This window comes from Lutra lutra, chromosome 3 (genome assembly GCF_902655055.1).
Source record: "Lutra lutra chromosome 3, mLutLut1.2, whole genome shotgun sequence".
Classification (NCBI taxonomy): domain Eukaryota; kingdom Metazoa; phylum Chordata; class Mammalia; order Carnivora; family Mustelidae; genus Lutra; species Lutra lutra.
In genome coordinates this window covers 135,773,607-135,799,972 of record NC_062280.1, presented here as the reverse complement: position 1 = coordinate 135,799,972, position 26,366 = coordinate 135,773,607, and the positions used below count along the sequence as shown (strand labels likewise).

At 42.4% G+C, this 26,366-nt stretch overlaps 2 protein-coding genes across 2 annotated transcripts in view; both read left to right on the top strand.

Moving 5' to 3' along the window:
• Positions 1 to 3,220: 3,220 nt before the first annotated feature.
• LOC125095621 (collagen alpha-1(IX) chain-like) lies at positions 3,221 to 5,588 on the top strand. Its single transcript, XM_047722057.1, is given in 4 exon segments — positions 3,221 to 3,432; positions 3,434 to 3,581; positions 3,583 to 3,943; positions 5,450 to 5,588. Coding segments are annotated over 4 exon segments (792 nt in total). The 3' UTR covers positions 5,521 to 5,588.
• Positions 5,485 to 26,366, top strand: part of LHFPL6 (LHFPL tetraspan subfamily member 6) — a 245,582-nt gene continuing 224,700 nt past the window's right edge. The window contains exon 1 of the mRNA XM_047723246.1: positions 5,485 to 6,018. Coding sequence (XP_047579202.1) covers positions 5,634 to 6,018 — 385 coding nt within the window. The 5' untranslated portion in view covers positions 5,485 to 5,633. The remainder of the gene's footprint in view (positions 6,019 to 26,366) is intronic.

Sequence of the window (26,366 nt, the reverse complement as noted above, 5' to 3'; positions counted from 1 at the left end):
ATGGCGTTTCCTCTATCCCGCTATCCTACTTCTTCCTTAATTTTACATAGCACACCCTATTTGTTTAAAAATTAAATACGCGCTCTGTAGGCTGCACTGGAACAAGGATCATAATCACAATGATATTGATTTGTTCATTATTTCTCCCAGTTAATGTTCAATTATTGAGTATTTATCTTTAACTGCGAAGCACTCAGATACCATGCTGGGTTTCCTGTCATTGAGCATATGTCTTATCTGTATGGCACTTCATCGATTAGGAATGCTTTCAGCTACTACAAGCAGAAGATTCAAATAACAGTGATTTAAACCATATTAACAATCTATAATTTACTTTTAAAAATTTCAAAAGGAGGTGTGTAGTTCCACCTGGGATTCTGTCTCTGATTCTCCTCATGGTTGTGAGAAGGCTGCCACAGATTCAAACACCTCATCCTTCAAGAATGTGTCCGAAGACAGCTGTTCTCCTTTATCAGAGAATACAATCTTCCCTGAGGCTTCCTCAGTAGACTCATTAGCTAAAAAGATCACGTGATCACCACTAGCTTTAAGGATGTTGGAAGGGAGGTATTTACCTACAAGGACAAGGAGTTGGGACTTAATCTTGGATCGCCAACCAAGAGCATTGTCAGATGCTCTACAGCTTCCTGATCTCATCTTGTGACTCAACAAGACAACTATCCAAATGTACTAGAAACTCAAACCTGGAGTAAGAGGTACAAGCCGCCTCTGCTATGTGGGAACTTCCGGCTGGGAGATAATTTAAAGATCCTTTGAAGGTGCAAATTTAATACAAGGGTTTTAAAGATATTACAATGCATTTTGCCTATAAAGTATACACACAAGAACCCAAGGAGTAATTCAGAAGATTTTATAGTTTGGGGACATAATTACATGGTGGAATGAGAAGGGAAATCAGGATACATGGATTCTAGGCTCAGCTTTGGTTAACACACCAGAAGGATTCTGAGCCCCCGCTTCCTCATCTGTTAAATGTACTTAAGCAAAATCAGATGACTCTCAGACTCCTTCTCAAATATATGAATACTTCTGTGATCATGATGCTAGAAGTCATGAGCTAGGACAATGTTAAAAACCATCTATTATAGGCGCACCTAGGTGCTCAGTCAGCTGAATATTGCTCAGCACAGAGTCTGCTTGAGAGTCTCGCTCTCCCTCTGCCCTTCCCCTGCCTCCTCCTTCACTAAATTAAAATTTATAAAACCATCTATTACAGTCTCTTTTTACAAATGAGAGAACTCTGGCTCAGAAAGGTCACCATTTGTCCAAATGCATTCATCTAGTTTAGAAATTTGAGTCCTGGGGCACCTGGGTGGCTCAGTGGGTTAAAGCCTCTGCCTTAAGCTCAGGTCATGATCCCAGGGTTCTGGGATAGAGCCCCGCATCGGGCTCTCTGCTTCCCTTCTTTCTCTCTCTGCCTGCCTCTCTGCCTGCTTGTGATCTCTGTCAAATAAATAAATAAAAATCTTTTAAAAAAAAGAAATTTGAGTCCTACTATATAACATACTATGCTTTCACAAATAATTGATATATGCATCCTAATAAATCTTTTAAAAATTCAACCTCTTCCTCTATCTTCTTTTTCATTTTAGGCGGAATCTCTCCAGTAGCATTTTGTTCTATTTAATAGGATGCAGATAATGAGTTGTTTTATTTTATTTTATTTTAAAGATTTTATGTATTTATTTGACAGAGAGAGAGCACACAAGCAGGGGGGAGTGGCAGACAGAAGAAGGAGAAGCAGGCTCCCCGCAGAGCAGGGGGAGCTCAATGTGGGACGCAAACCCAGGACCCCAGGACCACAACCCAAACCAAAGGTAGTTGCTCAACCAACTGAGCCACCCAGGCGCCCATGAGTTATTTTAAAGCCCGCATTTTAGTTGTAAGTTCTCAGACAAAGTACATAACCTCTCTGTAAAATAATAATTACACCTTCTTCATAGTTTTTTTTCCTCTTCTTTTTTGAGGACTAGATAAAGTAGTCTAATAAGAAAAGTTAGTATAGGGATTGACACAGCAAGGATGTGATCCCAGCCATCCACCTCAGTGCTTAAAACTCTTCCCGACGTGAGAAATATCCTGGACCAGTTTCCCCAGCAGGTTGTGTGGAGGGTGAGGCCAAATTTCATGACTGTAATTTTGTCTTTATAAGGTTCTATCTTCTACCTTCACATTATATATCTGAAAACTCTGGGTAATAGCTATGGGCGTGGCACTAACTGGAAGTCAGACCCATCATTTGAGCCATCCCAGAGCTAAGTAACCAGTGATTTGTATGAGACAATTTAAATCACTTGAATCAGGGATTCTGAACCTGGGATTTCAGGGATGAGCTACAGGGGAACAGGGAACCACCTGACATTTCACTGAAACAGGTTTTCTTAACCTTAGCACTATTTACCTTTTGGTCTGAGTAATTCTGAGAGGTTGTCCTGTGCATTGCAAGGTGTTTAGCAGCACCCCTGGCCTCTAACCACTAGATGCTAGTAGCACCTCCCTCCTCATGATAATCAGAACCCAACAGATTACTCAAGTCCTTTCAATATCATAATGAGAGAACATGTATCTCCAGCTGTAGTTGCAGGAAGAATGTCCACCATTATGGCTAACTAAAATGACGCAGTTTGAAAATGTACTATGAAACATTATATATACCTACCCATTTATTACTTCTAACTCCTTTGAAAAAGCACTTCACAGACTATCCCGGAAAGTATCTGCTTCACATACTGCTATTCCTACACGGCGGGGTTCTTCAAATATGGTCTTCAACAGAGACTCCCACAGTCCTCTACTGAATGTAGCTCTCAACTTCCAAAGAGGTGAGCGAGAAGGATAAGCTAAGACAGAAATCTAATGGTATTGATTCCAAGAGTGATTGGATGGAGAGATGGAAGGGAAGGGAAGGAGGGGAGGAGGTCGGAGAGGGAGAGGGAAAGAGAGGCAGAAAGAGAAAGAGAAAAAAGGAAAGAGAGAGGGAGGGAGAGATACAGAGGGAGAGAATACAATGGCTTGAAAGAGGTTCCCAGAAAGGGTATCTCTGGGGAGAGGCTTGCTCGCTGGAAGTCTCCCCCTGCCTTCTCCCTGGCCTGTCTGGAAAGACGCTTGCCCTACAGAATCCCTGAGCTTAGGCTTCCCGTTCTTATCTCTCTCAGTCCACACTGGCTTTTCTCACTCCTTCCAAAGTGACCCCATCCCAATGACCTCCTCAAAGCTCCAAAGGGTCACTTTGCCCAGTGTTGAGACGCTCTTTTTCATCTGCATCTCCGGTAGGAAATGGGCGCTTAAGCCGAAAACCCCATCCCCAGAAAGGCAACCAGGGAACGTGTCTGGTCTTCGCAGCCCCTCGGGAGCACCGACAAGACCGGCAACTTTCTCCCCTACTGGGTCTGCGTGCCTCCCCGCCCTCCCCTTGGCAGGAGCCGCCAAGAGGGGAGGGCGGCGGGGGGCTCGGGCTGGGGGAGTCGCCAGAGCTGCCCCCCCGGGACGGGCGGGGACTCCCGGGTCCCGGTCTGTCGCGCCGCGTCCCCATTCCGCCGGCCGTGGGTCCCCGGGCGCGAGGGGGTGGGGACAAGAGAAAGAGGAGGGCCGGGCCGCCGAGGGGAGGAGGCGGTGCGCGCCTCGCCTGCCAAAGGGAGCTCTGTTCCTCTGCGTGAGAGCCCGGGCGCCCCGCGCGTGGCCACCGCGCTCCGCCCGAGCTACCGCAGGAGAGCGCGGGCAGCGGGGGCTGCGCGGGTGGCGGCGCAGCCCGGCCTTGGGGAGACCCTCCGCCTCCGGCCGGACGCCGCTCTCCGCCCCGGGGTGGCCGCGGCTGTGAGGGACAGCGGCGAAGAGGAAGGACGCGCTGGGCGCCGTGGATGTTCCGCCCGCGGAAGACAGCAAGTTGAGCGCGCGCCCCGGCCGCCGCCCGCCAGCCGTGAGAGTGAGTAGAGCGCTGGCTGCCCGGCGCCGCGGACTGCGCTCTCTCCCCGCGCCCCCCGGCCCCCCGCCGACCGAGTCTGGCTGCTCCCGGCTCCGCACTTCCTGAGCCCCGCCGCGCGGTCAGCTCTCCCGGCCGCCGCCTCCGCTGTAGGCGGCTGCCTCCGGGGGGTGCTGCCTTCCCGTGCTTTCCCCTCCCTGCGCGCGGGCCGGCCGGAAAATGCCCCTCTCCCCACTCGGGGCTCCAGGAGCACAGGGTGTCGTCCGGGGTGGGGCCACTGCGAGGGGCCCACTGTGGGCTTGCCCTCCCCTCGGGGCTCCAAACCCTAGCTGCAGACGAGGGCCTTCCAACCCCCAGACCGCCCCCCGCAACCTCCCCCAGCCTCATGGCCCAGGCAGACCAAGTTCAGCGGCTAACGCTGACGCTGACTGCAGTTGACAAGATTAAAAAAAAAAAAAAAAAAGAGTAGTTGAAGCTCCCCCGCAGTGACACACTGGGCTGGAACTGGGCCGGCGGGTGGAGAGAACACTGAAGGGGCGAGGGCTGGGTACGGGAGAGGCGAGGGAGAGCGAATTTGCTGTGGATACTGAAAAACTGGAGTTATAGGTTCTGGGAATGGAACCGTGGGGTGCATGGGCTGCTTCTGTATTCCTTTCTTTATGGAAAGTGTGGGAAATGGTTCAAGAACTCCTTTTGAGAGAAGGGAGGGCTGGAAGTCAAGGCGCATTGAACTCTTTGAATGACTGGGGTTCCATGTGGAGTACTAGAAAGTGCGGATTACTTTTCAGATTAGACACTGACAATCGTTCCGCGGGATAGTCCTACTAATTTTTTATTAGAACCCATGAATCAGAAGGAAGCCCTACACTGGCTTTCTTTCATTTCCACTAGGAGAAAGGGAGTTAAAACTGAAGGAATTCACAAATACTACTGAAGGAGTACAGGGAGTGCCTAATAGTTCCATCCATTCTGTGTGCCTAGACAGACTATAGTACTTGTTGAATTTATGGTGCTCTGCCGCTGTGAAAATTATCCTAATTATTTTGTTTGGGCTCGTGCAGAGTTAATGCACCTAAAGGGACACGGAAAAGTTGCTACAAATTATCAGCATGAACTTGCAAGCCAAATAAACAAACCATGGTATGATTCACTTTATTTTAATATTTGGAATCATGTTTACTGCCAGTAAAAATGCTACATTACTTTTCCTTGTGAGCATGTGAAATGAATTCACTGACTTGGCAAACAGAAGCCATGCATTTCTTTAAGTAAATAGCTGTCAGAGTTAATTTGGGAGCATTTACAGGAGATAAAGACATGAAAAAGCTTTGAGCTAGTTTCACAAAACTTGAATGGTAGAGAAGTTTCTAGAGAGAATGAGGTCTTCGCACTTTTGAAGTGTTGGGGCAAGTTTGAATGTTTATTCATTAAGAGTTGCAGCCCAACTACACCGGTGTTATTGCTGCTCTAAAAACATTTCACTTTTAACATTTATTATTGTTTTGCCAGGGACCATCGTCCTTACTACAGAGAATGGGAAGTTGATGGTCAGGAAGACTGAAGATCCATTCTGTCGCTAGACATCCCCCATTACAGAAGTGTGGACTGTCAGCCCTTGCCTGGTGGTTTCACGCCATCCCTGGCTCCTGACGTCCTAAACAGTTACTGCCGGTCCCCGTTGCCCTGTTGAAAGATGGCATCCAGCCTGACTTGTACCGGGGTGATCTGGGCTTTGCTCTCCTTTCTTTGTGCTGCCACCTCCTGTGTGGGGTTCTTCATGCCTTACTGGCTTTGGGGATCACAGCTGGGCAAGTCTGTGTCCTTCGGTACTTTCCGGAGGTGCTCCTATCCTGTCCACGATGAGAGCCGGCAGATGATGGTGATGGTGGAAGAGTGCGGGCGTTACGCCTCCTTCCAGGGCATCCCCAGTGCGGAATGGAGGATCTGTACCATTGTCACAGGCCTGGGCTGTGGCCTCCTCCTCCTGGTGGCCCTCACCGCCCTCATGGGTTGCTGTGTGTCGGAGCTCATCTCCAGGACAGTGGGAAGAGTGGCTGGAGGAATTCAGTTTCTGGGGGGTAAGTGACTTATTCAGTTTGACTTGTTTACTGGAATCCCAAAGCAGTATTGAAAATTATGTTCCTTTTGTCTGCCGAAATCCTTATAACTGGCACTTGGAATGCTCTGGAGAAATAGACATGGGGTGGCTTTGGTGATAGACTGCCAAAGTCAAAGTTTGGTTTTTTTTTTTTTTAAATCAGAATTGCTTTATAACTTGAAGAGATCTTAATTTCTGTACATCTTTAGGCATATATATGTCATTGGCCTGCCAAGTACAACCCGAATGAGGTGGCAACCTGGAGATTGTTTATAATGTAGTAGGGGAGATAGTTTAGATTTTATAACTTCCTGCTCTCCTTGTTCCACGGTAAGCAATTAGATTATCTGTGTCTTACTGGCATCTTTAGGTCTTTAGAGATAAAAAGTTGAAAAGCTTTTTGAATCAACATTGCTGTCATAAGCCTTTAATACTCTTTGGCAGGCATAAAATTGACCCTTGATGAATCTTAAACTATATTTCTAAATAAATGATTATGGTTTTAAATGAGAGATCAGTTTTACATGAACAACTATGGATTACATTCCGCTATAAATACAGCCATAGGCTTAATTATCTTGTTAGGATTTAACTTCCCTGGATGCTCTTGCTGTGAAGAAAAAAAAAAAAAAGCAAATACTGAGTGCTTGTCCCAAATGGACTGGAGAGTCTCACTAACACCAGAAAAGGTTTGATTTTTACTTGGGTTTCCTCCAACAAGTATTACTTCAGTATCTCTGGTCATATGGTTTTAATTATACTTTATATATTTTCCACTTTGCTTTTCACCTCTGTTCTTCAAACTGACAGGCTGAACTAGCCTGATTTATAGTCCATCCTGGTAAAATATGACAACCTGTAGATAGCACAGAATGAAGGGAAATAGGAAGCCAGGAAAACATATAAAATGTATTTGTAACTTCATTACAAAGTAAAAGTCTATTCCTCTTCCATGTGGGGTTTTCTTACAGTCTTTTTGTGAAGAATTCAGAAGAATCCAGAAGAAGAAAAAGAAATTAAAAGGATAGTTCTCAGATAGACCCTGTTGGAGAAACCCCAACAGATGATTGCGGGTTATTTAATAGAACACTTTCAAGTAACATTTTGGATAAGAAAATCCTTGTGCTAAAACACGGGGAAAAAAATATTTGTGTTTTAAAACAAATAACAGTGTGCTTGCAGGTCTTTATTCCTCTACTGGATTAATATTGTTCTCATCTGTGTTTTTCCCTGAAGGTTTGCATCGCACTCTGCCCTGGGAGTCGGTCTGGGGGACTTAGCTGTCCTTTCTTTGGTGTTTCAGTGTTCAACATTGAGCTGAAGTCATGTGAATGAGATACATATATATGTGTGTGTTTGTGTATATGTGAAAAAAATATGTATACATATATATATTTATATTCATATAGAAATGTAGTAAAACGATTAGAGAACACAAGAAGGTTGTTGAAAGCCAAGATATAAATCCAGAACTTGAAAACTTTTTGATACCACAGATTTCAGAAATAGAATTAGTGCTGGGAGTATTTAAAATTTGTTTTTCTTTAAGAGTAAACTTGATTTGCTGTTTGTGTTTCACGCTCAGGAAAAATGCTTAGGCAGTTTCTTTTTCTCCTCTTATGATAAACATTACTTTCCATTTTTCCGTCACTTTAGGGTGGGGACTACCATTATTTCTGGCAGAACAGAAAAATGCTTACAAAGAGAAATCAGTTTTTATTGATTATCTTTAAATGTATCATGAAGGAAGGCAACAGGAAGTGAATCTGAGACCCATGAGATTTATGCTCCCCTCCCTAAGATACATATAGATTTTTTTGAATGATACAGAGCTAAATGTTCTATTTTACAGAAAACTCAAGGGGAAAGATCACTGGGGAAGTTAGGTATGTTTTTAAAAGGAACTTTTCCCCCCTTTGTACATGCTTTTCATGTACTCTGCTTGGCGAGAGTCACTGACCTTAAGCTAAGGATATAGTTTATTATCAGCAGTTGATATCCTCTCCTTTCTCATATGTATTTCTCCTACCTGGAAAAAAAATAATGAACGTAAAACCTAAAATAGTTTTTTTCTGAATCAAACCTCTTGAGGGCACAAGTAAGTAAATACATCCTGTTAATCAAGATTTAGAGTAAATTTAGAATGAAAAAACTACCCGAGTTCTGAAAAAGGCTTTGAAAAATCTGTCTCCCGTCACTATTGCTTAATGGTAGACAAGTTGGGGGAAGAGGAAACTTCAAAAAGAATTCTTCCTGTTACTCACTCCATAATGATTTGGGGTCTTATGCATAAAAACTTCAATGGTCAGTAATTTTGTTCTATGAAATTTTTCATAAACTGGGCGGGTTTCATAAAGACTGCAAAATATCAAACCAATGAGTTCTTAAGCCTTCCGTAGATGGCCCTGCTTCCGAAATACAGACTGCATACAGCGAGCTCTGCTATAAGGCGGATTCTCTTACTAAAAATGATTCACCCAGAAGGGTTATGTTTAGCTAAAGTTAGGGCTGCTCCAAAAACAACAGGAAGCAGGAGAATGGCAGAGTACAGAGGCGTCCTGCTTACCCCTGCCTGCTGTGTCTAGAGTTTGCACATACGGTGTAACATCAGGCAGTAAAGCCCCTGCAGTACTTTGGAACTAGTTAAAGGACAAAGTGTCAACCTTAATTTTGAGTTGTCTTGCTGTGGTCGGTTAGAGGTTAAAATGTCACCTGTCAGCTGGCAGAGCGAGGCAAGACAGGACGGTCGCGAATGACATTTTCGCCCCATAGAGGAGTACTTCAAGGAATCAGTGACTCGTGCTCTTCTTGGGGCAACTTGTACAGAAACTTTAATTGCCACTTCTCCGTCTTACGTTGGAAGTCATGTTTCTGTCAGAATTTTTACAGACTGGCCTTGGCTGAGTTTTTCAAACGCCCTCGGAGAGACAGAGTGTATGATAAAAGCGCGTCCATGCGTATCTGATAGTGATGGCGCTAGGAGAAAGCAGGTTTCCGTGTTGGGTGCGTTTGCTAAGTACACAATTATGTGCTTTCAGGTACTGCTTGTTGTCATGAAGTCCTTCCACAAAATTTTTAAGTGTCAGTATCACACTTAAAATGCATGTGTTAGGAAATGCCTTATTTGCGTGCTCTGTAAATTTAACATGGGGCAACATGGTGAAGACAGAACGGGTCTGTCTGTAAGTTCTCTGGCTGGTGCTTGTGAATGTCAGAGTCTGTGTGTCTCTCGTCCTAAGAAGCCACTGCTGCTGCTGGGATAAAGGGGCACGGAAGGGAGTCCCAGATTTCTACTGTTCCACATTTAGCTTGAACCTGCATCACGTATGCGTATAAAATGGGTAGAGAGTGCTAATTAGTAGCCAACAGCGACCCTTGCAGTTTGGAAGGTGTTCTGTTAAGGAAGCCAGGGGAGACCATGTTCTCAACTAATTGATTGTTAATTACGTGCTCCTGAAGACAGTAACGATGACGGAGCGTTTCTTTGAGCATCCCTTGTTCTGTGTGTGGAAAGCCTTTCCAGATCTCTTCACGGTAGGGTCCCACCTGGACCTGTCTGTCATCCCTCTAGGATGAGGGCTCGCAACTCTCCTTCCCTCGCTCCCCTTTAAACCTGACTTGTCATGTGATATGCCATCGTGTGCTTCTCCTCCTTTCTGGCTATCTGTCAAGTGACGGCTAAGGAATAAGATAAAGGAGGAGTGCTGGCATATTCATGGGCCTAGTGGCTTTTTAGTGACCATGATGAATGGAAAGAAGCTGCTCTGATTTTTAAGAAATCCAGAGACTTCTGAGGCCAGCTGGGAGAGCAGGCAGGGGTCTTTTTGCTCCTCTTTAAGCTACGCCTCGTGCATTGCTTCCTACTGTACTCCTGCTCCGTTCAGCTCCCCTCCAACGAAGAAGGAAAGACCAGGGAAGTTGTCTTGAGTTCTGAGCCTATGGTTCCCAAACTTTACCCTGCATCAGGACCACTCAGGGCTTTTAAGACACAGACTCCTGGGGCCCACCCAGGGACTCTGATTCCATTGGCTTGGGAGGGGCCTGATACTTTGCATTTCTAACTAGTTTCCAGATGATGCTGGTTCTGAGCCCCCAGCTCGAGAACCCTGTTCTAAGTTAATCATTTCGTGTTTTAGAAACATATGACTTCTTGGAGATTGTTTACTTTCAGAAGTTAGTTAATGTTTGTTTACTTGTGTTATAATCCAATATAAAGTTCTGTAATTGGACTGTGGAAAGATACGTAGTGTCATGTTGGCTAAGGACATCCTTGTTCTATCTCTCCCTGTTTTTGTCACAGGAAATCGTTTTCCTTAAGTTCTCTATCTTAGTACATACTATATACAGAATTGTATTATGTAAATTTTATATATATTTATATATATTTAAAATATATATATATAAAATGTATATTTATATACATATATTTATATATATATATGTGTGTGTGTGTGTGTGTGTATACATATATTCTTTTATTTGCTACTGCCCTATGACCAAAACAAGATTTTATAGATGTGGACCTCAAAATAAGACCTTCATATACCCTCTGGATTTTCAGTCATGAATTGCTCACTGAAAGACATGAAAACCATATTGCAGACTGGAGAGATGGGTGAAGACAGCCCTTGGCTGATTCCAGAAAGCCACGTGTGTCTTGTAAAAGTGGAATGACTAGGCCGGGAGGACACTCCGCAACCAGCCGGTCAGAGCTTCTGCTGGGCGGCGAGATGGCACTTTAGTGGTCTCTAAGGAAAGGGCCTCCTGATCTTAGACATCTCTAGGGGAAAAGATGATGCACTCTTGAAGAGTGGTGCTTTCTAGGGCCACAGACACTCCTTTCCACACAGTCATATGTCCCACATACATTGCTCATCACGAGGAACGGGCTGCGGATGGAAGCTAGGCAGTGTGGCCACGAGAGCCAGCCTTTGGCAGCCAGGGAGGGGCGAGAGGGAGCAGCAGTGGGGCCAACCCACAGCAAACGCCTCAGGTACCAGTCGCTTTGAGCTCTGGACTCCTTAAAGGCAGGGATGTCAATGAATTAGCTGATCTTTCATAAAACCTAAATACCAAATTTTATATTTGTATTTAATATGTTAAAATTATATTTTCAAACAGCCATGGTCACCAGTTTTCTTCTTCTTCTTCAAGATTTTATTTATTTATTTGAGAGAGTGAGAGTGAGATTTGAGAGAGTGAGAATGAGAACACAAGCAGGGGGAGTGGCAGAGGGAGAGGGAGGCAGGGATCCAGATACAGGACTCAATCCCAGAACCCTGGGATCATGTCCTGAGCTGAAGGCAGACGCTTAACTGACTGAGCCACCCAGGAGTCCCACCAGTTTTCTTCTACCTACTTTTTTTTTTCTTTTTGCCCAGAAATACTTGTACTTCTAAGGCTTCCTTTGGAAAGTTTTTGATGGTTTTCAAACTTTTGTAGAAAGCTTTCAAGTTCTCCATATCAATCACTGACATCAAAATTCAATACCATATTCTTTTAATACTCTAGTAGACCTAAAAGTGCCCTAGGAGTTCATTTCTCAGGGAGACTCCCGCTCTGTCCCAGAGAATGATTCGTAGGCAGGTCTGGGTGGGGCCTGGTGAAGCTGTTTCAACAGCTTCCCCTCGAGGTTCTAGAATGCAGATGGCCCTCAGGCTGCATTTTGGGAAACAGGAACGAATTTTATTCACTTCAAATCTCATATGATCCCGGTATTGGGGGCCTGATAACCTAAGTATGACTATCAATCTCTTTCTATCCATAGTTATTTTGGGGATCATATGACAGAAGCAGCAAGATATCACAACCATTGTCGGAGCAGACCAGTTTCTAGCTGTGTTCTCCCTGATCTTAGAGATTTGGGGCATTCCTGATGGATAGTCAGCTCTGTGTATACACTCAGAAAGCAAAAAGACCAAATCTTTTCCACACTGTGCTTAGATAAAGACTATTTTGATTTGTGACTCCACCTGCAAATTACACACCTGCTGTCATTTTCTGTGCCCTGTTTTCCTCCTTCAGCTGGAGAGTGCATTGTTGCTGGTTTATGTTCTCTGCCAGTGTACTGGGCTCTCTGGTGTCTTCACTGCCAAGTGTATTCCGTTTTTACCTATTTTGGATGATAGGTATTTTACTTCCCAAGTTTGTATTTGTGAAAAAAAATGCTAATGATAATAATTGGTTAAAATGATGGAGGAAATGGTTATCCGCCGCACGTGGCCTATCGTGCCTGCTAGGCAAGACTTTTAACCTAGAATTATTTAGATTGATGGTTTTGACAGGGTCTAAGTCTTCATTTACTTTATGCAAAGTAAAGTCTTTCCAAGAGAGTCACTTGATTTTTAGTCTACTTCCCTTTGTCACCGCCAGCTAGCATAGCGCTATGCTATGATACCGCTGAGGCCAGGGTTAGTTAGCATGGGTTAGTTAGCCTCCCTAACGCAGAGATTGCCCACTGGTTCACTGTCAGGTGAAAATGTGTGTCGTTCACAAAGAAAGCAAACTGAGGAATGCGATTCATAACCGTTCCTATTTTTAAAAAAAAACCTCAAAACACGCACTTAGGAGAGCTTTGCATCTTCCTCTGTGATATCAGGAGATGATGAAATTTGCCCTTGGGACACAGTCATCATTGGTGCCTGTGAGTACTTGACCTCTCCAGCTACCTCCCGCTTGGCAAGACTGTCTTACGGTGTGTGCTGGTTGTAGTCAGAAAGAATACCAGCATCAGGTTCAAAACTTGTTCGTGGAAGTTTATCTTTTCTTCTGAAGGTATCACCCTCCATGCATTCTGAGGAACATGGATTGCCGGGTGTACCAGTAGATGTTAACAGGAAAGATCAAGCAGGAACAAACTGATTTGAGAAGCACTGGGTTATGGAAAGTTAATCCATTTCATGACAGCAAATCTCACAGAGCATTCAGTACGTTTTCTATGACTAGTCTCCCGGGACAAATGGGGAGGGTATAGTATTAAGTGTTTAATTTATTTGGGCTCAGCACCCTGAAGGGACCAGTCATCTGCTGAACTGATTCCGTTCTCATTTTAGTCCATTGAGGCAGGTAATTTATTCTTTTCCACAGCTGAGAGCACTGAAATTTAGAGAGTGACGCCCAAAGTTATCCCGTTAGTTATTGTTTGTGCTGTGAACGCTGTTAACCCACAGTAAAGTGTGAACTGATGCCTTGTAGCATATGGAGAATTCAGAATATCTTGCCATTGTGGATAATATGTCTCTTAACATAGGTAATTATTTTTTATTGTTCCTTGGTCCTCTGTTTATACTTGTATTGTAGAACGATAAAACCACTGGTAGGAACATGATCTAGCAACTTTTGCCAAATCTCAAAAAAGGCATTACAGGGGTGCCTGGGTGGCTCAGTCGGTGAAGCGTCTGCTTTGGCTCAGGTCATGATCCCAGGATCCTGGAATCCAGCCCCATTTTGGGGTCCCTGCTCTGCCCAGTGGGGAGTCTGCTTCTCCCTCTGCCTCTGCACTTTCCCCCTCTGGCTTGCACACACTCTTTCACTTTCTCAAATAAATAAATAAATAAAATCTTTTAAAAAATGCATTGCAGGTTAATGTTAATAATGTAATATGCATATAGAGCCATTAGGGGAGGATGCCAAAACATCTGACCACAGTCTTTTAACAATTATTTAAGAGAAGAATGTTATCTTTCATTATTACCTGCTGGTAAAGTTTTCTAGTGTAAGTGCCCTATTCTTAAGGGTAAAGATAATGTTAATTCCAGAGGGCATACTTCTTAGATAACGAAACCAAGGACCTTGTATCTTTTATAGAAAAGAAGGACAATGTTTGAACTTGTCAATCTTCATCATTAAAATGTTTGTGATGGAAACAAATAGAGTTCACTGGGGAGGGGTCTAGGATTTTCCCAGGGACTTCTAAATGGTTATGTTGAGAAGATCATGCAGTTGGATTCAACATTGGTCTGGTTCTGTGCATTGATATTGCTGTCTAATTATTGGAGGATCTAGTTATCTTCTCTTTATATGGTAGATGTCATAGCAGCTGATGTTTTGGTTTTACAGCTTGTAAAGCTCAAAAGTAATGTAAACTCCAGAACCAACCTGCTTATAACTCTAGTAAATAACTTCCCTTTCATGTGTCTCATGTTTTCAATAATCAGGCAATACTTAGATGTACTGAAACATGTTTAAAAATATTGTTGGATAAAAGGAAAGTTCCATGTTATAGTTCTCTGTTTTTCTTGTATGTCTTATGTCTTCAAATAGAGCATTTTCTTTTAGTCCCACAGTGACTAGAATAGCAAATACCATCTTACATGTTCAGTTAAATCTTGATGATGTATTATTTCATTTTCATTATTTATTAGCAACATTTTTATCTATAAGGTGTGACCTTGTTCTTTCCTACCTCACAGAACTATTTCAGAGGTGAAATAAATAATGCTGCGAATCTGAGGACATTTAAAGCAGTGTCTCCTTATGATGTCCCTGTGTGACATTAGTCCTTTGAGAAAAAAGTGTTTTGTGGACATCTGTGTGGAAATCATGCTGCATAGTACAAGTCTTTCCTCAAGCACACTTTAAAAGCTCTGAGTGAGCTTTGTTTATTTTCTGCAATAAAGAAACCAGTTTCTATGGTCTGAAAAATGTTGTCCCCCTTAACCCCAATTCATTTGTTGAGGTCCTGAATGCCATTTTGCTGGTAGTAAGAGTGGGGCTTTGGGGACAGTGATGAAGTCATGAGGGTGGAGCCCTCATGAAGGAGATTACTGCCCCTGTAATGGAAGACAGGCAGCTTCCTTGTTCCTTCTCCCTCTGAGAAGAGGGCCCCCACCCAGCCACACTGGTGCTCTCATCTTGGACTTCTAGCCGCACGACTGTGGGAAATAAATTTCTGGGGTTTATAAGCCACTCAGCCTGTGATATTCTGTTATTGCAGCCTCAGTGGACTAAGATACTATCTACTTAACACTGTGATTCACGGAGTTATTTGGGAATGGCAGAGTTCTATGTACCTGTCACAGGCAATGAGATCTCTTTGAATTAATGGTTAACAGAATAAGCTTTGGGAAATGCTGAGTTAAAATACATTGTAAATCAAGGCGATTAGTGTTTATGGACATTTAACAGCGCTAGCTGTTGAGATACAAATGGAGATAAGGTCCCTGCTATTAAGGAACCCACAGTCTTTTTTTTAATAGTTTTTTTTTTAATTGAAGTATAATTAACATACAGAGTTATATTAATTTTAAATGTACAACATAGTGATTTGTCAATTCTGTATATTAACCGGTGCTCACCATAAGTGTAGTTATCTGTCACCAAACAACGTTACTACAATATTATTGATTGTATTCTCTATGCCGTACTTTTCTTTCTCTTGACTTATCATTTTATAACGGAAGTTTGTATTTCCTTAAACTTTTTTATCTGTTGCACCTCTCCCCACCCATCCATCTCCCCTCTGGCAACCACCAGTTTGTTCTCTGTATTTATGAGTCTGATTTTTTTGGTTTTGTTTTGTTTTGTTTTGGCTTGTTTATTTGTTTTTTCCTATTCCATATGTATATGAAATGTATATGAAATATGTATATTTCACTTAGCATAATGCCCCCTAGGTCTGTTCACATTGTCACACATGGCAAGATTTCATTCTTTTTTTATGGCTCAGTGATATTCCATTGTATATATTCACCACATCTTCTTTATTTGTTCATCTGTCAGTGGACACTTGGGGCGCTTCCATATGTTGGCTATTGTAAATGATGCTGCAGCAAACTTAGCAAACTTAGATCTTTTCAAATTAGTGTTCTTGTTTTCTTTGGGTAAATACTCAAATTACTGGGTCGTGTGGTATTTCTAGTTGTAATTTTTTGAGGAACCAAGGAGCTCACAGTCTTATGGAGGAAACCAACAGGTAAGGTATAATTACCATCTAAAGGACTTGTGATACCTCGCTGTTCTGTTGAATATAGCAACTAGCTGGTGAGGTTCACTCAGCAGCCAAGAGAGGTGCTTGCCAGTTATTTCCCATCCTGCCCTTCTCCTGCTTGGCTCTCTGTTGCAGAAGTCCACATTTCCCAGAAGCCTCGGCACCTGGCATCTGCCTTGCTTCAGCCAATGGGAGGCCCTTAGAGAAGACGGGAAGCACGGGGAAGCCAGGGTATTCCTTCCTCTCTAGCTCTTCCTTGGGCATTATCTTTGGCAGCAGCTGTCTCTTTTCCTGGAACGCCCTAACTTCTGTGGCCCCAGCTTCCGCCAGGAAGCCACTGTGATGATCCTATCCCAGCACAGTTCTTCCAGTCCTTGGTAATGCCATCACTCCAGTCAAATGGATGGTAGCAGTGTACTATCGCCAGTTTCTGGGTCACCTCTTTATCTCCTGTTTGGCTTTTTAGCTTTTCCGTCCCCCGCATGACCAATTTCCTGTGCTATATTAAATTGTCTGTGTTTGAAATACCTGAGGATAGTTTTTGCCTCCTTAGTTGGACCCTTGCTAAAATACAATACATAATTCAAATTCCTACCTCCGGCAAGTGGACGATCATGTCATACTGTGAACTTCTGGGATTTGTGGTGAATAGACAAAAATCACACATGTTTAGTCAAGAATTGCCATAGTCCATTGACTTGTGAACAAAATGCTGGAGAGGCAATGCTGAGGGAATGACCTTCTGTCGGAAGGGATCTGCAAAGGCTTCACAGCAGAAGTGCTAGTTGAGTTGGGTCTAGAGGGGGAGCAGAAGACTCCCTGGGCCTTCAGTCAGGGGGAGCACCAAGTTCTCAAAGCCAAGGAGTTGTGACAAAGATCTGATGAGAGTTTAGGGAATGGCACTGTACTATAAGGAATGGGGCAGGTATGATGTGACAGAGAATAGAAGTGGAGAGGACAGAGTCAGGTTGTGGAAGTCCTTGTTTCTCTTCCATGGTGAGGATTCCATACTTAACCAAACTGAAGCTTTTGAGTGGTTATGGGTAGGATTGACTTAGGAACTCTATCATCTGTAATCTGTAGCCATGAGGAGTAACATTGATTTGGGTAATAACCAAAACCAAGGAAGGGGAGTCAGAAGCCTGTAAGCAGTCTTAGCCAGAGGTGGTGAGAGCCTCACTGAATACAGAGAACAAAAATTTGAAGACGTTTCTGAGATAGAGGTAAACAGGTTTTGCTGCTCCCATTTTTAGAAGAATAGATGAGTTGACTGAATGGATGTCTCAGTAATTTTAAATTTCTATAATGTAAGAAACCAGGCATTTTCAAAACATTTTAAGAAGTAATAAACATTGTGGTTGCCATCAAAGGTAGATATAATTTACTATGTAACCACACAATGTAGATATTTCTGCTTTGGGATTGTTTGCATGTTCATCTGTGTGTAAATGAAGGTTGCTGACCCTGCTTGGCACATTTGGGGGTTTCAAAGAAGAGCATTTTGATGACAGCTAAAGTAACTGTCAGCGTCATGAACTTTGCTAGCTTCTCACAAGCAGACATTTTCTTTGTCCATAAAAGTGCAAGAAATAACAAATGGGTAAATACATGAACAGTAAGTAGGTGTCAAATTGGTTTTATACATCTTATTTTCATAAAAGTTATTGACATTTTCAATTGTACTTTTATTTTACTTATAAAGAAATAAATGAATGTTACTGTCACCTGGCTTAGCTAGTTGTGTCACAGTTGCGTATTAAGGCAGAGCAAGAAGGGAAACTAGGCATCCCTTGGTTATTGCCTATAAGTTAATATTATCTGCGATTACTGTCTACATTCCCTGAGTCAACTGCATTGAAGGCCATGAAACACGAAATGTAGTTTTGTCATTCCAGTGTAATTAATAATTCTCACATAATTAGAATTTATAATTCAAAGAAATAGCCCTTACACTCCAAAATAGTCTAATTCTGTGATTAAATCTAATCCTCATCTGTAGAATGCTTCTTGGTATGAATCACTGTGTAAGACACAGATCTCTACCTCTCTGCTCTAGAGTTTCACTAAAACACATGCCACTTACGTTATCTTATGATGACATTACACAGATCATCTGTGCAGCCATCCACAAATGTGTCTTCTGTATGGGCAGCAGATAGCAGTCGATGATGGGATTGGGCATGCACAGTAAACACCGATTCCCTCTGGGACCATGGCTTTCCAGCGTACGTGTGACTGGAAAGGGCAAGTGTTCATGGTCAGACTTGGTATAGCTTATCCTCATACCTGGCTACCATTGGCTCCCCATAACAATCCAAGCTCCCCATATTATTTCTCCTTCCCTACTGTGTGAGCACAGTTGTCTCGGATACGATCATAAGATTTTCCATGTTCTCTGCATGTCCAGAAGGGACCTACCATGGGGTCATTATTTTCTGCGATGTGATGTCTGGATAGCATGTCATTTTTGTTGCTGTTTGTTTTGTGTTGTTTCTCCCATTTGATGTTACATAACCTAATTTAAATGGAAAATTGTAATCCTTAGGTAAAGCCAATTCCTTTCTAGTCTCTATAGTCACTTCTATGTAAGAATTAATTCTCCTAAAAGTATTTGGAGGAAGAATATCAATTTTAGCCTCAAGGGAAGTTACCCTGGTATTTTTTTTTTTTAAGATTTTATATATCATCTTATTTGACACAGGAAGAGAGAGCATGCACAAGCACAAAGTAGGGGGAGTGGCAGGCAGAGGAAGAAGCATGCTCCCAGCTGAACAGGGAGCCTGATGCAGGACTTGATCCCAGGACCCTGGGATCATGACTTGAGCTGAAGGCAGATGCTTAACCAACTGAGCCACCCAGGTGCCCCAAAAGGTTGCTCTTTATTTATTTTTTTTTTTTGTAATTTTATTTATTTATCTTTTCAGTGTTGCGAGATTCATTGTTTATGCACCACACCCAGTGCTCCATGCAATATGTGCCCTTCTTAATACCCACCACCAGGCTCACCCATCCCCCTAACCCCCTTACCCTGGTATTGACAAAGCTTTAAAGTGTAGACATACTGGATATGACAACATGAAGATATATTTACTATATTGTGGTGCTTTTCTCATTTATTCAATAAATGATTTCTAACTGCTTACTGTGTGTTGGGCTCTGTTCTAGCTGGAGATAGAATATGGTAACGTACGGTTCTTGTCTACTTAGAATTTTAGTAAGAGAGCTGAACATCCATCAAATACTCCCTCAAATGACTGTAAAGCTACAAACTTGATAAATGTTAGAAGGAAAAGGTATATCATAGACAATCACTATTGATATGAGGTGCCCAGGAAGGCTTTCTGAAGGAGAGCAGGTTTGAGTTGAGACTTGAAACACAGAATTGGAGGAGGGGAAAGCATGCCTGTGAGGGGACCGCAGGGACGAAGGCCACCAAGTGAGCCTGCAAGTTGCCACAAGGGAAGTGGGAAGATGAGGCTGGAAAGGAAGGGGCTGGAAGGATTCTTTGTGCTAAGGATCCAGTACTCAAGACGCTCCTGAAATCAGAAGCCTATGAAGAGGTAAGATGTTTGTGCACGGAGATGCTGTTTATTCCTGTACTTGTTTCTATGAGAACTGTGTTCATTTAAGGCAAGTTACTGGAGACTTAAGTTGAGAGGTAGCTGGTTCGAAAGCTCCTGGATTCTTTCCACTCACACCCATCCTTTTGACATAGAAGTAATCATTAGTGTATTTTGAAAAAAGAAAAAGTCATTGTGGAATTTCTCTGTGTATTGTTTGAATATATAAGTGCAACCAATGTCTAGGTATTTACTTAAGGGACACAACTATTAAAATTGTGCACCCTTTAAAGGAATGGAATGGAAAGAAAAATGAGTGGGAAAAGGTACCAATATGCAATTATTATTTTTTTTTCATGTTGCTGTATCTATTATGTTTACACTTTCCCTTCATGGCATTTGGTACACTTGTGGTTCCTGAATCTTTACGGTTATGTGTATAATGTCTTTTCTAATAAGTTGTCATACCCCAAGGGCAGGGGCCTCCTCTATTTTATTTACCACACTATCCCTAGAGCCTAGCAAAGTGCCTGAGAGAAAACAGGCAATGAGAATTTCCTGCCTGCCTGATACTTAATATAATATCTGTTTGGAAAACTACTGTATATGTATTTTTAATCTAGTTCAATTAGCAGATAATGGTCAAGTTCTTACTTTGCAGAATGGCATAGGTGCTAGGCCTGGGTTGGGTACTGACTTGAATCTGACAGTATCTAAAGTCAAGAGTCACAAGCTGTAACATGAGGAATTGCACTGACAAATGTGAAAAGGGTGCTGAGAGGATGCAGAGAGATGTTATTTCGTCGATGTCTTCAGGATCTTGAAAGAAATACATGTGGGGCAGATGAGCTTCTGCGAGCCTTTGCTAACCTTGGCTACAGACCCTGAGCCTTCTCTCCTGAGTCTTCATCACTGCCTGTTGAAAAAGTCGAAAAGGGCCAAGCAAGGGTGCAATGGGTACTCTGACATATTTCGCTACTGACCCAATTCCTCTGTAAAATGCTTTCCCATTTGTCGGGGGGTCAGCCTAAGTGGCCACGTGATCACTGAATTGCGAACTTCTCCTACCTTGCTTTAGGGATTGGCTCTGCCCTGATTTCTTGTTTCCCTACCCTCCACATCCTTCAGGAAGATAAAGTCTCACCGTGAGACTATACTTCATTTGGGTGGGCCTCAGGGATCTACTCAGGGAGGCTCTGAACTCCAGGAAATATAAGATGTAAAAGATAGGATGAAATATCTTCAACATGATTTGGCAACTGACTATTGTTGGTGAGAATGACCTTCCTTGGTGGCTCTCTGTGTTCATATCTTTGTGCAACTTGGAACCAGCCTGCCGTTACAAAGAGTGGGACATCCATAGGAGGTATGTTTTGTGAGGCAAGGTGCTGAGTTTAGTTCTGGACAGATTGTGCTTCAGGTTCTGGTGGGACTTCAAGGTGGAAGGTCAAGAGGGCGGCCAGAACGATCAGGGTTCAATGTATAGATTCATGAAAATATGTCTTTGAAAACCTTCGTATGAGAGAGTCCTACTTCATTTACTTTTCATAAGGCATGGCTTTAAATCCTGACACTCTTTTGCCCTGTGGCTGTCCTAGTTAGAAGGCAGGCTTCTAGCTATGTCCAATTTAGTCATCGATTCTAAACCACTGCTTGGATAGTGCCGGCTGCTTAACAGCTACTCTGCTGGTGAGATGATAGAGAAGTGTGCCCTTGGTAAGACTAGATTTTATTTTCCTGGGGAAAAAAAAATCACAAGAAAAACCAAGGTAAGAAGAAAAAAATTATTCTACATGATGCTCATTAACACAAAGGTGACTTGGGGAAGGAGGAGTCTAGAAATGACCATGTAGTTTAAAAAAAAAAAAAAAGCAGAGGTGCAAAGGGTGAATAGTTTAACTTTTTTTTTTTTTTTTTGGTCTCGTGCATAAAGATGGCATTCTATTTTGATTGCCTGGTGGAAGAAAGTCAGTTCGTTTATCTCATCCACCCACTGGTGGCTATCCTGATTATAGCCTCCTGGTAAGCACCATTTAAAATTCAATTTGGCTGCCTGTGCCCTTGGTGCTCAGTAGGTTTCATGAAATTACACAACAGCGAGGCTCTCCTTCCCTGTGTGGCACCGTTTTATGTACATTGGACTTCAGTGTAATTTCAGACAATTATGCTTTGTGTGGAGTGGTTTTTACCATAATCGTCTTACCGTCCAGTTCGGGCCGATCTGAGACTCTGAATCTGATGAGATTTTAAGACGGTAGAAAATATTGGATGAGGGAAATGTTTTTATTTCTCCAGACTTGCTCTATTTAGCTTGTTAGGCTTGTAAATTGTGGCAGATTGTTTTCGTAGCATCACTTAGAGCATAAGATTAGAAAAACAACAGTTTTCCCCACATGGGATGCTTCAGAATTTTACATGCCATCAGATCCTGGAAACAACTGTGTCTGTGGGAAGGAAACGTTCGTACTTCTTTCTTGTATTAGCAAATCTTCAAGTGCTGCCTTCTGTTCGTGTGTTCACGTTGCTCTCCGGCCATGTGTTGCGTGAAGACAGGATCTGCAAGGACAGGGTTGAATTCCACCACTCATGAGCTCTCAGCCCCGGTTCCTTCACGTAAGACTGGTAGTAACCCCAATGAGTGGACTTTGTGGAGTTTAAATATGCATAAGTTGGAGAGCTTGGGTGGCTCAGTGGGTTAAAGCCTCTGCCTGCGGCTCAGGTCATGATCCCAGGGTCTAGAATCGAGCCCTGTGTCCGGCTGTCTGCTCAGCAAGGGAGCCCGCTTCCCCCTCTCTCTGTTTCTCACTGCCTCTCTGCCTACTTGTGACCTCTGTCTGTCAAATAAATAAAATCTTTAAAAAATATGCGTGAGTCATGTAATACCATGATAAAGTAGATGCTCACTAACTGGGGGCTATTACTCACAGCTCATTTGATTTAAAATTTCAGACTTTAACTTAAAAAGCTAATATGGTTCATTCATTGCACATATATTTATTGACTCCTGCTTTGTGCTAGGAAATCATCTAGCTATTGGGGATAAAGTAATGAGTAGAAGCAGATTAAGAAGAACTATAAAGAACTATAAAGTGAGAATATTGGTATACTTTGATCTACTTTTACTTGGCTGTTGCCCTCCTGCATTTCTCCAACCAAGTTTTGGACTAATAATCTTACCTGCAGGTGACTTAACCATTCAGGACCTTGTAAACAGACTTTGTAACTGGCTGTATTTGACAGGTCATTATGTGAAGTGAAATAGACATCTGTATAGGTATTCTCAACAACTGGACAAATGGATTCCTTCCCTCTTTCCCTCCTTCCTCCCTTCCTCCCTCCATCCCTCCCTCCTCTCTCCTTCCCTTCCTCCTCTCTCCTTCCCTTCCTTCCTTCCTTCCTTCCTTCCTTCTAAAGCATATGCCCCTATATTGTGGGTTTTCTCCATCACAGTGGTATTTTTTTAATATCATCTGTAGGTTCTGTGACGTTTCTTCCTTTAACCCTTTGTGTCTTCTCTGATAAACCTCTGTGTATTTGTAGCCTGATTACGACTGTTTATATTTTTATCTCTTTGAGTAACCACCAAGACCAACTGAAAGCAAAATTAGTTCTTTAGAGTTCAACTAATATCAGCTACTTTTAATATGGCATTTTGTAATATACAGACACTTTTGTGTGCATTTTTTCATTTAGTCTTAAAATCCTGCTGCAGCTTTGTTCTGGTAACTGTGATCTCTCTTATGGGAAACAAAGGATAAATATAATACAGGCCTGTGACCTCAAGGAGTTTATAAATTTGTGGCTTTGGTCACTCGACTCTCCTTCAGAAAGATGTCATTGTTATTCTATCAACAGCAAGCTTCAGTACCGTGTTATATAGCTAGATCATTATTTTATCTTCACACAATGAGCCCTGCTACTTATATTTGCAGGTGTGTGTTGAAGTGATGTTCTCTGAGATTAGAGCTCAATACAGGGGTTTTGGAGTTTGATCCTCAGGGGAATTGAATTGAGCAAACTAAAAAGAAAATATCTTTGATGATTGTATATAATTCCTTAAAAACTACCAAGTATATTATAAGAGGAAGATGAAATGTATTTTGAAATTGAAGATAGAGATGGGGCCAAGAATATGGTGTAACACAGTAAATTATTTTGACATCAGAGGCTGAATTCTATAGAATGACGAGAAATGTTACTGTCTTGAATATACTATGAGAAAGTTAGTGGTATATGTAACTATATGTAACTGAAACATGCTCCCACCACAGTCATGATCTCTCAGTGATCACTTACAAAGTCATTTGTCATTAAATACCATTCTCATTCAGTGTCATGGTACACCGTCACATTATTTCAAATGACTCGGAGGACCTATGCCAGTGATGAATGTCTGTCATTTTGGGCTCCCTTTCTGCACACCTGCCTTCCTTCTGTTCATCCTCACATGGCCTCCACAGCAGTCCTCTTGGCTGTGATCATGGGCCTTCATTCTCTAAATACCTCGGTTGCTCCCTGTAGGTTAAGGACCTCCTTCGGTGTGTTCTCAAGCTCCATTTGTCATGTTACCACTCACTGACATCTTTCCTGTGAGTCCCACTTTGACCAAACTGGATTTTATTGTGTTTCCCGTGCACTTTCTAGATAATTCCACTTTTGTGCCTTTGCTGATCTTGTTTCCCTCACCTTCTTCCCTCTTTTTCCCAGACCCAGAATCTCTCTGTCTTTCAAAGCCTAATTGAAATGTTGACTTCTTCATACAGTCTTTGCTGGTTGTACAACTTGAAAGAAACCTGCCTTTCTTGAACTTCTTTGGAACTTATCTTTTTTTTCCCTCCTAGTGGAGACTTGTGGGGAGCATTCTCTACCATGTATGATTACCAGACCCCCCTGGCTGTCGTCTCTCAGCACACCCTGTACCTATCACCACTTTCAGATTCATTTGGTTGATGATTTGCTTAAAATCATTCTGGACAATTTTAAAACTAGGTATTCAATTTAGGGTCAATGACATGTTTGACCTGTGTTCTCAATGTGACACTGTTATGAATTACCCCCTTTCTTTTGGGTAGGTCATTTCTTGTGTCCCGTACTCTCACACCTCCTTGCAAAAGACAGATGCTGTGGAGTTTTCTGTTTTGGATGCCAATAGCACTATGTCGAAAATAAAGATCTGTTTAAATGTAAATCTTCCTGATTAGATTAATTTCAAAAGATGCTCTCATGGGGCAACGGGGTGGCTCAGTCTGTTAAGTGTCTGATTATTGATCTCAGCTCAGGCCTTGATCTCAGGGTGATGAGTTCAAGCCCTGCATGGAGTCTGTTAAAAAAAAAAAAAAAAAAAAAAAAAGATGATCTTGTTTTACCTGTTCCTGTTTTAGTTAGTTTCAAACCAGCAGATAGCGCTAAAAAGCGAGCAATAGAAAATGTTACTGTGAGATAGTCCACAGCCATGACTCCATGTTGACATGTTGATGTAGGCATTTTTGCCAGAGATCTTTAGTGGATTACTTTTGTCCTGCCCCTCCATGATGACTGATTCAGCCATTTACTTTAGATAAAAACTAACTTGTTTGCTCTTCTCCTGAAAAGGAAAAAGAGAAACTGTCCGTGATATGGGTTGGGACATGCTGCTAGTGTGTATTTTAAAGGTGGTGAGTATAGTACTAAGAAATCTTCTCTTTATTTCAGTCTCTGTTGATGAAGAGCATGTCTAATCTGGCAGGCTTCCAGGGCATTCTTTCTTCTGTGTTGGTGAACATTTATATTTTAAAATATCCTTAAATGTAACCGTCAGTATTGAGGTTTTTTTGAAGGAAACTCATAAGCCATTAATTAATGTGGATAATGTGGTATTCATTGGGGCCGCCCTGCCAGAGAGTCTGATAGGTGATCACGATATACCTAAAGGGACAGTAGCTCTTGGGGGGACGTGGGACTTGGCTCTTTGGAAACAAGAGAACACTTGAGTGTGTTTGTGCCCATTGAGATTCTTTCCTTGAACTTGTATCTGGAAGTACTTTGTGCTCCTTTCCGAAATGCCAACTTTTCGAATGTACAAGATGATTTTCTGTAAGTGTGAGCAACAGTTGGGCCTCCAGTGTTGCCACGTTCTGTTTGGAGAGGCCACACTTCGTCATGCAGTGTGTAGCATGGAAGGGTGAAGGAGAAGGCACTTCAGAAAACTAAAAGGAGCAGCAAAGTTGGGTATATTTAATTCAGCTTAGGACTAGATCCTCTTGAACTGCCACGTGGAATTTTTGTGCAAGTTTTAAATGTCAGTTTAGCATTTACATATTTTTTCCTATTAAAATGTTCTTCTTTTCCATAGTTCTGTTTTTTTCTTTTTCCTGTTAACTCCATGGGGAGAATGGCTATAACTGTCTTATTAGAGTTTCTCACATCTTTAGCACATAGTATGTCTCCCAACAAATAGCCACGGAATGGATGAATTCTGTTCTGTTAGTAGGGAGGGAAGGACAACAGATTAATAGTGTTCACACCTCTCGTGCAGGACTGGTGATGTAATTTGCAGGGTCCAGAGCAAAAGGAGAACACAGGGCCCCTTGTTCAGAAGTTATTAGGAATTTCAAGATGGCGGTAGCAGAGCACTGAGACCAGGTGTGGCCCCATGCAGTTCCACAGGCTGTGTACCATGAAGCTGCCCCACTCTAACATAGAGAGGAGCCAGAGGTTTGAAGTCCTGCATCTTGTTTTTGCTAATGAATTAAACATATTTTATCCTCTCATTTCTGGTTAATAGTATGAAAGCTTTGCTTCTTTGATTCCTAATGAAATAGGAAGAACAAGTGCTTAATACTAGGACCTGTCACAGCACAA